A 13,105-nucleotide genomic window follows, 5' to 3' on the forward strand; every position below is an offset into this window, starting at 1 on the left:
CAATAAACTATAACTTAACTAATGTTGTTAGGGGATGGGGGAGAGGGCAGTGGGAAAGCTCAGTATATGTTTATTGTAAGAGGGTAGGTGCATAGAAGGAACCACATGCATCTGCATATTGAGACTGTATAAAAATGTTTTTTGTGATATGCATGTATTGGTTTTTGCTTGAATAAAACGACGGGTAAAAAAAAATTCAATGCATAATTTTTGAAAATGCTGTAAAATTCTGCACACTTTATTTATTGTTTTGTTATGCATAATTCCCCTAATATAAGGACTGATGTCTCCCCAGAAGTATGAAATACTTCCACCACCAGCACTTACATCACCATCATAGCCGTTTCCTTTCTCAGGTACCACCTTCTCTAGTTCTCTTAGCATGTATATCTTTCTATTCCCACCTCAGGTAAGTTCAACCTCCAGCTTCGTCTGCTCCTTCTCCAGTATGAATATCTCCCATTTTCTTCCCTTCTTCACCCTCTCTTTGTTCACGTGTTTTTTACTCTCTAGTAGCTCTCTGCCTTCTACTGTTCTCTTTCTCTACTCCTTAGCATTCACTGCCCTCCATTTTTTCTTAACCCCTCCTCTCAGCATTCACCGGCCTCCCTATTCTCTCTCCCTAACTCCCAGGAAGATCCCAATTCTGTTTATCCTCATGGTCTCTTCCCCTTCCACAAGGCAACTTTTACTGCTCTAAGCTCCATTGCACACATACCCCATCCATCATTCTTGAGCCCGCTCCCTCACCTGGCACAAACACACCTGTCTACCTTTTCTACAACTCTCTTCTTGCCCCATGTTACACATAGATTTCATCCATCTTTTTCCGTCCCCTCCATGGCAAACACCACCCCATCTATCTTTCTCCAGATCCTCCCCATGGTAGATGCCACCCCATCTGTCTTTTTCCAATCCCCCCCCCCCCATCATACACACCACCCATCCATCTTTCTCCAGCCCTCTCTCATGACACGCCACACCCCAGCCCCTTCCCGTGGCACACACCATTCCATCCACTTTTTCCTAGCCCCTTCCCATGGCACGCACCACTCCATCTATTTTTCTGCAGTCCCCTCCCAGGGCACACACCACTCTGTCCACTTTTCTCCAGACCCCTTCCGGGGTTTGCACACTCCATCCATTCTTCTTCAGCTCCTTCCCAGGGTGCACACCACTGTCTCCACTTTTCTCCAGCCCTCTTCCTTGGCACATACCTACCCCATCCACCTCTCTTTAGCCAATCTTCTCCAGTGGTGCAGCAAAAGGAGGCACTGTGGCATCTTGAATTGGGCCATGCCGTCCTGGGCCTGACTGTTCCTTTGAACTGTGCAGTCTTCCATATGACGCAGAGAAACAATCAAAACCAGGGCAGCAGAGGAGGAGAACATGGACTGATGTGCAGCTGTGCATCTCCTCCTCGACTGCAGAAGTAAGGGAAACCTGCTAATTTGTTCCAACTGCCAGAATTCTGGGCAGTTTGTGCATGTGAGGAAGTCTGTGCAAATTCTGCATTGCACATTTGTGTAGAATTCCCACAGGAATAATATTCTATGTTGAAATCCTATCCCTTGCAGAAGAAAAATAAGTTGAACTATTATGTGAAAGGCAGTTCAAGCTAGTTTATGAAAGGTTTTAACTGACCTAAATTAAAATGTTGAAAGAGCCACTCTTAATGAAAATCTCATATGCCTTGTTGATTCTGGTTGAGGTACAACTAGAGAATCTTTTTCTAATTAGCATGTAGTGCCTCACAAATATCCAGTTAGTCCAATAAAAAAGGTATCATTTTATCTTTTTTGTTTTTGTTTTATTACTTTTAAAATGGACTAGTAATGGCAATCACACTATTTTATCCATGAAGGACTTTTAAAAGGTGTCTTGTTTATATTTTATATGTTTTATTTATTTTTAATAACATTTTGTTGTTAAGAATGTGGTTTTCTGTTAACTATTCATTACTTTGGCTGGATGTGTGACTTCTGAGTTTTATTTTATATTTATTTAACATCGCTCCCATTGAAAAACAGACATTGTTCTCTACAGCTAAATGATTTGATGCAAGTTGCAGAAGTAACCATGTTTCTTGAGGAGTTGTCGGTGGCTCTTCAGCGCTACCCAGCCTTCTGGAATAGTGAGCTATGCCAGCTGTCTTTGCAGCTTCTGTGCATCAGTGAAGTCAGCCTGAGGGTAACTGGAGATTGTTCATCCTTGATTCATGTGATAGAGAGAAATGCCAGCCTATTGAAAGAGGTAAGGTTTGGTCAAAATGTATTTGTCAGTATCTCTTCTCATGAAGAATCTTTTTTGTGAGCACATCCATTTGGTCTACTGTAATTTTTGTCATTTAACAATTTCTGTGTTTCAGTAATAATTTCTATACTCTTTTTAGTACTATGCTAAATTTCTGTTGTCCTTTTAAATATTAAATAGACTTGTACACCAGTAGTAATAATTAAAATACACAAGTTAAACAGTTTTAGCAAAAAGAAAATCCTAATATGGTTCTACTGATTTTGTCTGTCATGGATTCTCTGAGGTTAAGCAGGATACTGTTCTCTCAAGATATGTGACATCACCAATGGAACACAGTGCAGGAAATTAGAATTTTTTGCAGGCTCAGTATGCATGCATTCCACTGCCTGCCTGCCTGCCTGCTGCTGTCATGCACAACTGCTTCAGTCTTTCGCTTTCCACAGAGCCAGTCAGACGAGCATTTCTCAAGTTGTGTCAGACTTCAGCATACCAGTTGACTTTCTTGACTTCTATAATTTTTATCTCTGAGTTCTGACGTTGTTGTTTGGTACTTTTCCTAATAGAACCTTAGTTAGGTTTTTCAAGTTTTGCTCTGAGTAGACCTCAGTGAGGCTTTGAGCTCCCAGTTGAATAACTTTTCATCTTCATTTGATTTTATAGTGCCTATTTTTCTGGGTGACATATCCCAAAGAAAACCTGCAGTGGCTTCAAAAAAGTGTATCTGGTGCATAACAGATATTCATAATTTGTGCCTGGGGCCCGATTGTGATGCCCCTTATTGTCAGTTATATTCACAGATGTCCCAGAGAGGGAGATGTGGTTGTGAAAAACAGCACAAACATATTTTTGGTGCTTCAAAGTATGGCCCATTGACTTAAGCATTGGAAACATTGGTCTCAGTGGGTCCTGGAACTTCTGGGCAGAAACGCTAGATGTCCTCCACTTCTTTGAGCCCTATCCATCCCCGTCCCCAAGGAGGCTATGACAATGTCTGTTCATAGAATATTAAATAATGTTCAGATGAGAAAGTGAGAGACGACCCCCCCCCCCCCCCCCCCCCCCCACTTTTTGTACCTCCTGTTAACAATAAGGTCAACTCAATACACAGAATCCAAAAGACACTTGGATTTGATAAGCATTCACCATTTCATGGTGGCCGAATCTGCTCTCAAAAAATTAAAATTTCAAGACTCAGTCCTCAGTACCCCCAGGGAGGGAAGTCCTTGACATTGGAGTCTTTTTGGAGAAAACCTTTTTAGAATGCTATGCTTATTTTATTCTTATTGTACACCGACTTGAGTGAATTCCTTCAAAAAGGCAGTAAATAAATCCAAATAAATAAAACAAACAAAACAAATAAATAATGCCCCACAAGGTATCTTATCAGCTCTTCCTCAGCATTTACTTGCAAAACATTGTGCTCAGTGTAGCAGAGTTTGCTGATAGTCTCCCTAGGGAGTAGGCCGAAGAACTCTGTTCACTATTAGCGTCAGAGCTAAAATATGAAGGGCAAGAAAAGCTTGCTAACATGCCATGTCATTTCTTGAGAGATAAGGTGCAAGATGCTGCTACACTAATTAAGCAAATCAGTAACTCTCTTAAACCTTATAACCGCAGATCAATGGGCTCTAAAAATGGTTTGGGTGGGATACTGTCTTCATCTATTCTGCTTGCTTAATGCCCACCAAGAGTATCTGGGTTAAACTCTTGGCATCAAGAATACTTAAAGGAATTTTCTTCCCTCTTAGAAGTCAATTCAGTAGAACCTGTTCTACTAGGGGAAAGAGGGAAGGAATTTTATTTCAGTATTTTCTGATCATAAAGAAGACTGTGGGATTTTATCCCATCCTAGACCTAAGGGCCCTGAACAAATATCTAGTAAAAGAAAAGTTCTGGATGGTTTTCTTAGGCACTCTGATTTGATGATTGCATAAGGAATCTAGCTATGTTGTCTGGATCTGAATGATACTTACACCCACATAGAGAGATGCCCCAGTCTCAGGAGGTGCTGTTTCTCCGATTAGTCATAGGAAAACACCACTTCCTGTACAGTGTCCTTGTATTAGCACCTCATGCCTTCAGCTTGAATCCCTCATGAAAGAAGTGAAAACCAAGAGAGAGGTGGTGGCAAGGTTGAGAAGCATCCACAAAAATGAGAAATACATCGATGAAATACTTTATGAAGCATTAAAGATTTCCAGCAGTGGGGAAGAAGCAGCTGTGCTGAAAGAGTACAAATAGATCACAGGATCGATACCATGATTACACCTGCCTCAAACTGAAGAACCGACAGGCAGCTCTGAAAGTGGAAGAGGTGAGAGCATCATAGAGAGAGGGGAATCGCAGCTTGAAATCCCAAACATTTCTGGATCAGTGACCACTAAGAGGTGAAAGGTAGTGGTGGTTGGTGATTTTCTCTTTTGAGGGGTACAGATGTCCATCTTCACACCAAACATGATGTCCTAGGAGGTGTGCTGTCTGCCAGTATGCCAAAATTCCAGATGTTAGATCTTGCCAAGACTCATCAACCCTAATGACTATTATCCAATGCTGCTCATCCATGTTGGCACAAATAATACTGCTAGGTACCCCTCCAAACATATCAAAAGTGACTTCATGGTTCTGGGAGGGAGGGTGAAGCAGACAGGTGCATAGGTGGTGTTCTTGCAGATCCCCCCCCCCCCTCACTTTGTTGAGGCTAAGGCAGAGAAGCTCGCATCCTGGAGATGTATATGCACAGATGGTGTTTTCAAGAGCATTTTGACTTCCTCGACTATGGGATGCTTTTCCAAGGGCTGCTGACCAGAGACGGTGTCCATCTATCAGAGAAGGGAAGAAGTATCTTCAGCAGCAGACTGGCTAACCTACTGAAGAGGGCTTTAACTAGAATCATTGAGGCAGGGTGATCAAAGCCCCCAGGTAAGTACAATACCTCAGATAAGTGAAGCATTAAATACCTCTACATAAACGGGGAAAAGGGGCAATGTCTGGAAAGCAGTATATACTAATGTTCCAAGTATGGGAAATAAGGTTGTAGATCTTGAGGCTGTGATGGAAGAGTCTGATTTTGATTTAGTGGTGATAAGGTTCACAGAGAACCATGACTGGGATGTAGTTGTACTGGGCTATAATCTGTTCAGGAAAGACAGAGTCAGAAGAAAGTAAGTAGGGAGTGGCATTGTATGTTAAAGATAATATTAAAGTTACAGAATTGTAGGACCTACAGGGTAAGGAAGAGGCACTGTGGGTCAGTCTAGAAAGAGAGAATCGGTGGTGTGATATACAGGCCTCCTTCATAGAAGAAATGGTCAGAGATTTAATTCAAGACATTCAAAATATAGCCGTGAAAGGGGAAGTACTACTAACAGGTGATTTTAATATGCCAGATGTTGATTGGGATGTCCCTGTTGCAGGGTCTTCTAGAAGTAAAGAGATCCTGGATTCTGTACTTCCTGGTCTCCCAAAAAAAACAGAAAGATACCATCCCACCCTAGACCTATGAGCTGTGAACAAATATTTGGCAAAAGAAAAGTTCAGGATGGTTTCCCTAGGCACCTTGCTCCCTATTATTCAGGAACAAATTTGGCTATGCTCTCTGGACTTCAAGGATATTTTATACCCGCATTCAGATACATCTAGGCCTCAGGAGGAATCTGTGATTTTGAGTAGGAGAACAGCATTTCCAGTTCCATGTTCTGCCTTTCAGCCTTGTGTCAGCTTCCAGAGTGTTTACAAAGTATCTAACAGTAGTCCTAGCGTTACTACGCAGATTGGGGGTGCACATTTTTCCTTATTTAGATGATTGGCTGGTGAAGAAGCACATCAATGGGAGGAGCTTAGGAATCCATACACAGAACTATTTGAGTGTTGGAACTATTAGGATTTGTTATCAACTAACCAAAGTTCCACTTTCTTCCCCTCCAAAGATTGGAGTTCATTAGAACCATGTTAGATGCTGTTCTGGCCCAGGCATTTCTCCCAGATCAGCGGGCAGATGCCCTAGTCTGCATTGCGCTTCATGTCCCTGAGAGCCAGCAGGTCATAGCTTGGCAGATGTTGAAATTTCTAGGCAACATGGTCTCCCCTGTCTGTGTGACATTCATGGCACGTCTCTATTTCAGACCATCTCAATGGACTGTAGCTTCCCAGTGGACACAGGCCAAGAGGAACCTAGGTGATGTAGATTCTGTCAGTTCTGCACTTCAAGACTCTCTCTTGTGGACAATTCAAACTAATCTGACAAAGGGAATTACATTCCAAATTTTATCTCCATGTAAGACATTGACAGTAGAGGCATCCAACATGGGGTCGGGACTTATGTGATCTTCACACCCAAGTTAAGTGTCCTCCCAGGAGGCTCAATTTCACATCAGTCTCCTGGAACTGCAGGTCATATGGAACGCTCTAGACTTTCAGAGATTGACTGATGCACCCAATTGTTCTCATTCAGTCAGACAACCAGGTTGCAATGTACTACATCAACAAGCAGGGAGGCACGGACTCGTACCTCTAGTATCAGGAAGAAGTTGGGTTGTGGACTTGGGCTTCTGTACATAACATGGTGCTCAGAGTCACTTACCTGGTGGGAAAGAACAGTCTGGTGGATAGATTGAGCAGAGAAATCCAAGTGCATGTGTGGTCATTCAGCATGGATGTAGCCTGAGAGATCTTCTGAGAGTGGGACACCCCCTTGGTGGATTTCTTTGCTACTAACTTTAACAGCAAAGTCCCTCAGTACTACTCCAGACTGAGATCACATGACAGGCTAGTCTCAGATGCCTTTCTTCTTAATTGGGGGTTAAGGGTCTTCTGTGTGCATATCCTCCCATACCTCTCATAGCGAAGATGTCACTGAAACTCAGGCAGAACAATTGAATAATGATCCTCATCACCCCTTATTGGCTGAGGCAGATATGGTTCCTTCTACTTCTCGAGCTCATCTTATCACACAAAACGAGAGTCACTCTCGCATCCTAACCTTCAGGCCTTGGCCCTCAATGCTTAAAGATTGCTTCATAGTGGATTCTCTCTGACTCCATAAAGGGGTCTCCAATGCCTTGCTTGCCTCTGCAAAAGATTCCATTAAGAGGACATATAATTTTAAATGGAAGAGATTTGCCATCTGGTGTGAGGGCAAGGTCCTAGATTTTTTTGTTGTCCCACACAAAAACTGCTTGAATTCTTTCTACACTTACCAGAGTTTGGTTTAAAACCAACTCAATAAGGGTTCACATCAATGCAATTAGTACATACCATCAGTGTTTACAGGCACACGCATGCATACACACTCTTTCTGAGAATCACACAGTCATGCATACTCTGAGAACACCCAGTTTCTCTCTTTCTCTTTCATGTACCATGCCAGCCTTCACCCAGTCTGTCTCTTTTTCGTGTATCCCTCCCCCATCCTTCACTCATGTACTCCTCCAGCCTTCACCCAGTCTTTCTCCTTACCTGGCTTTAGCTGCAGTAGAAATAGCGAGATTCCTGCTTCCCCCACCACGATTCGTCTCCTGTGCTTGCTTGAGCTACTTGGTTGCCGGGTGTACAGGTTGATGTCACGGTTTCAAGTCTCACGAGACTTGAAACCACAATACAGACTTAAATTTCTGGCTGCGTGGCTCAACTTCCAGAAAGCCGAGTTGCACTGGGGAAGCAGGAGTCCCATTGTTTGCATAAGAATTGCCAGTCTTCTGCGGGCCAGATAATGTAACTTGGTGGGCTGTCTTCTGGTTCACGGGCTGTAGGTTGGACAAGCCTAGTTTGCAGAGTAAGCCCATCTCTGAAAAGCCTCTAGCTGTTAAGCTCATGAGAGGTTTGCTTTTATTTAAGCTCCCTGCAAACCTTCCACAGTGTCATGGGATCTCAATGCCATTCTTAGACAACTGATCAAAACACCATTTGAGCTGCTTGATATATGCCACCTTAAGCTTGTGACCTGGAAGACTTTTTTTTGTTGGTCATTCATTTCAGCCCACTGGGTCAGTGAGCTCCAGGCCCTAGTAGCTGATCCACTTTACACTAGATTTCATCACAATAGGGTAGTTCTTTGCACACATCCTAAGTTATTTCCTAAGGTTGTGTTGGAATTCTGTCATAATCAGTCAGCTGTAATACAAACATTCTTCCCAAAATCCCATGCCTATCCCAGTGAGAGCACACTGCACACCTTGGACTGCATGAGAGCCTAGACCTATCTGGAGCAGACTAAAGTCCATAGAAAGTCCACTCATTTTTTTGTTTCTTCTGAACCTAACAAGATAGGGACAATTATTAGTAAATGCATGTTGTCCAGTTGGCTTGCAGACTGCATTCCTTCACTTATGCCCAGTCTGGACCCTTTGTAGAGGGTTATGTTATGGCTCATAATGTCAGAGCTATAGCTGCGTCAGTAGCCTGCATCAGGACAGCCTCTACAGAGGAGATTTGCAGAGCTGTGACTTGGTCTTCAGTCTACACATTCATATCTCATTACTGTTTAGAGCAAGATTCTCGAAATGGCAATCTGTTTGGCCAATCAGTCTTTCGGAATCTACTCAGAGTCTAGAATCCAACTCCACCGCCCTAGGCCCATTTGTTTTTCTAGTCCAAGCTGTTCCACAATGAATGAATAATAACTAAAAAGTATAAAATGTAAAAAAAAAAAGATTCTAGGCCTTAGCCTGTTGTAGGGCTTGTTATACTCTTTTTTCCTTTTGGACAGCCTGGTAGCTAGGGATTCCAGTCTGTGAATATATGATGTCCTGTTTGTCCTCTGAGAATGCAAAGCTACTCATCCTGTAGCAAGTGTTCTTGTAGGACAGCAGGACACATTCTCACAACCTGACCGCCTTCCCTAAGAGTTGTAGTCTATTAGCTTTAACAGACTGTCTGGTCCCATGTTGCAAGAGTGGGCGGGAAGGCACACTCGCATGAGCGGTTCAGTCTACCAGTCTACCAAAAGCTTCTGGAAAGTTGCAGTGAACCGGGCTCCTTCAGATGATGTCACCCATCTGTGAGAATTTGTCCTGCTGTCCTCGGAGAACACCTACAGTGGTGGAAATAAGTATTTGATCCCTTGCTGATTTTGTAAGTTTGCCCACTGACAAAGACATGAGCAGCCCATAATTGAAGGGTAGGTTATTGGTAACAGTGAGAGATAGCACATCACAAATTAAATCCGGAAAATCACATTGTGGAAAGTATATGAATTTATTTGCATTCTGCAGAGGGAAATAAGTATTTAATCCCTCTGGCAAACAAGACCTAATACTTGGTGGCAAAACCCTTGTTGGCAAGCACAGCGGTCAGACGTCTTCTGTAGTTGATGATGAGGTTTGCACACATGTCAGGAGGAATTTTGGTCCACTCCTCTTTGCAGATCATCTCTAAATCATTAAGAGTTCTGGGCTGTCGCTTGGCAACTCGCAGCTTCAGCTCCCTCCATAAGTTTTCAATGGGATTAAGGTCTGGTGACTGGCTAGGCCACTCCATGACCCTAATGTGCTTCTTCCTGAGCCACTCCTTTGTTGCCTTGGCTGTATGTTTTGGGTCATTGTCGTGCTGGAAGACCCAGCCACGACCCATTTTTAAGGCCCTGGCGGAGGGAAGGAGGTTGTCACTCAGAATTGTACGGTACATGGCCCCATCCATTCTCCCATTGATGCGGTGAAGTAGTCCTGTGCCCTTAGCAGAGAAACACCCCCAAAACATAACATTTCCACCTCCATGCTTGACAGTGGGGACGGTGTTCTTTGGGTCATAGGCAGCATTTCTCTTCCTCCAAACACGGCGAGTTGAGTTCATGCCAAAGAGCTCAATTTTTGTCTCATCTGACCACAGCACCTTCTCCCAATCACTCTCGGCATCATCCAGGTGTTCACTAGCAAACTTCAGACGGGCCGTCACATGTGCCTTCCGGAGCAGGGGGACCTTGCGGGCACTGCAGGATTGCAATCCGTTATGTCGTAATGTGTTACCAATGGTTTTCGTGGTGACAGTGGTCCCAGCTGCCTTGAGATCATTGACAAGTTCCCCCCTTGTAGTTGTAGGCTGATTTCTAACCTTCCTCATGATCAAGGATACCCCACGAGGTGAGATTTTGCGTGGAGCCCCAGATCTTTGTCGATTGACAGTCATTTTGTACTTCTTCCATTTTCTTACTATGGCACCAACAGTTGTCTCCTTCTCGCCCAGCGTCTTACTGATGGTTTTGTAGCCCATTCCAGCCTTGTGCAGGTGTATGATCTTGTCCCTGACATCCTTAGACAGCTCCTTGCTCTTGGCCATTTTGTAGAGGTTAGAGTCTGACTGATTCACTGAGTCTGTGGACAGGTGTCTTTCATACAGGTGACCATTGCCGACAGCTGTCTGTCATGCAGGTAACGAGTTGATTTGGAGCATCTACCTGGTCTGTAGGGGCCAGATCTCTTACTGGTTGGTGGGGGATCAAATACTTATTTCCCTCTGCAGAATGCAAATAAATTCATATACTTTCCACAATGTGATTTTCCGGATTTAATTTGTGATGTGCTATCTCTCACTGTTACCAATAACCTACCCTTCAATTATGGGCTGCTCATGTCTTTGTCAGTGGGCAAACTTACAAAATCAGCAAGGGATCAAATACTTATTTCCACCACTGTATTACATGTGAATAACTTTGCTATATATCTTGTACTGAAAACTCTTCTGATGCAAACAAGATCAGGGAACCATGATTCTTACAGTTCTTATTGGCCCAGATTTGGTTCCTTCTTCTGGAACCCTCCTTACGAGGAGCCATAAGACTGGAACTTTCACTAACACTGGTCATGCAGTACCAAGAAATGATGCAACATCCTTATATTGTGTCCTTAGCCCTCACATCTTGGATGTTGAAAAGGTGACTTTAGTATTTCTGAACTTACTGGATATTATGTCTCAGGTTCTTTTGGCTTCCAGGAAAGTCTCCATGAGAACTGTGGCTCTCAATCCAGTCTTTGGGGCACCCCTAGCCAATTAAGTTTTCACGATATCTACAATGAATGTGCATGAGAGAAATTGGTATCACTGCCTGTTTTGTGTGCAGATCTATCTCATGGTTCTTATGGATATGCTTAAAACTCAACTGGCTGGGTGTGCCCCGAAGAATGGGTTGAGAACCCCACTGCATTAGAAGGTCATACGGTTTTAAATGGAAGAGGTTTGCCATCTTGTGTGAGGGAAGAACCTTTAGATCCTTTTTCATGTCCCAGACAAAAATTGCTTGAATACCTTCTATATTTTTTTAGAGTCAGGTTTAAAGTCTGCAATTGGCACATGCCATCACCATGTAGAAGGTAAATCCATCTCTGCACAGCTTTTAGTTATTCGATTTATGAGAGACTGGCTGCTATAGGAGCCTCTTAGTGTCATGATACCTTAACATTGTTTTAACCCAGCTGATGAAGTCTCCTTTTAATCCAATCAGTGCCTGTCATTTGAAATACCCAGCTTTGAAGGTCTTGCTTTTGATGGGAGTACCTTTAGCTTGCAGAATTAATGAACTCCATGCCCTAGTAACTTGCAGGGCCGACGGAACCCGTTAAGCGTGGTAAGCATGGCAGGGCAGTGCCGACCTCTGGAGGGAACCACAAGCCATTCTTACCACTGCCCAGGCAGCTCACTTGCAGGCAGCTCACCTGCAGGCAGCTCTCGGATCCCACCTGCCTGTCGTCAGCTCCCTGACAGTCCTCCTTTCATTCCTGCCGCCCTGGGGGGGGTTAAATCTTTTATTTTACCTCAGTCGCAGCAGCGGCAGTGAAAGCAGCAGGCTCATCTCTAGCCTTCCCTTTCCTCTCAGTGTTCCGCCTTCTTCTAACGTAATTTCCTCTTTCTGCGAGGGCGGGACACTGAGAGGGAAGAGAAGGCTAGAGACAAGCCTGCTGTTTTTACTGCCGCCGCTTCGACTGAGGTAAAGGAAAAGATTTAAACCCCGCAGGGTGGCAGGAACGAAAAGGGAGATGTTCAGGGAGAAGAGGGCGGGCAGGTGGAGCTGGGGTTGGAACTGGAAGTCGGGGGCTGAAAAGGGGAGCAGGCGGGGGCTGGGGTCAGTCACTGGATTTGGGTGGGAGGACAGGGGACAAAGGAGAATTGCTGACATGAGTGGGAGGGGAGGGCAGAGGAGAATTGCTGGACATGGATGGGAGGAGTGGGCAGGGGAGAGAGGAGAAATCGCTTGACATGGATGGGAGGGGAGAGCAGAGGAGAGAGGAGAAATCACTAGACATGGATGAGAGGGGAGGGCAGAGGAGAATCGCTGGACATGGATGGGAGGGGATGATAGGGGCAAAGGAGAATCGCTGGACGTGGATGGGAGGGCAGGGCCCAGGGAGAAAGGAGAAATCCACTATTTCTGGGTTAAGCAGTATACAATGTTTTGTACTTTTTTGGGATCTTACCAGGTATTTGTGACCTGGATTGGCCACTGTTGAAAACAGGATGCTGGGCTTGATGGACCTTTGGTCTTTCCCAGTATGGCAATACTTATGTACTTATGAATTGGTTTAGTCTGTGGTCAGCCTCTACTCCCTTTGCACTTTTAATAATATGCAACAGAGGTTATTTGGCGGGATTTATTATTTCCATCTGTTTTCGATTGTGAACCCAGTTCATTTAATTTGATTCCATATTCAGCAGGGATATTCTGAAAATCCGACTGGTTTGTGGCCTTTGTGGACTTGACTTGTGCACCACTGCTATAGAAAGTGGAGCCTCATTTGGACCTCGGAACTTAGCGTTGCATTTTCCTAAGTTGTCTTTTTTTCCGGGGGATAAGAAAGTTCTCAAGGTTGAACTGTTAACAGCTCATTTATTTATTTGTTGCATTTGTATCCCACATTTTCCCACC

The 13,105-nt window shown here is 44.0% G+C and overlaps 1 protein-coding gene across 1 annotated transcript in view; it reads left to right on the forward strand.

Moving 5' to 3' along the window:
* FOCAD (focadhesin) overlaps window positions 1–13,105 on the forward strand; it is a 438,419-nt gene that overhangs the window by 45,721 nt on the left and 379,593 nt on the right. The window contains 1 exon segment of the mRNA XM_030194211.1: window positions 2,047–2,253. Within this exon segment, the coding sequence (XP_030050071.1) occupies window positions 2,047–2,253 (207 nt within the window).

This window comes from Microcaecilia unicolor, chromosome 2 (genome assembly GCF_901765095.1).
Source record: "Microcaecilia unicolor chromosome 2, aMicUni1.1, whole genome shotgun sequence".
NCBI lineage: Eukaryota > Metazoa > Chordata > Amphibia > Gymnophiona > Siphonopidae > Microcaecilia > Microcaecilia unicolor.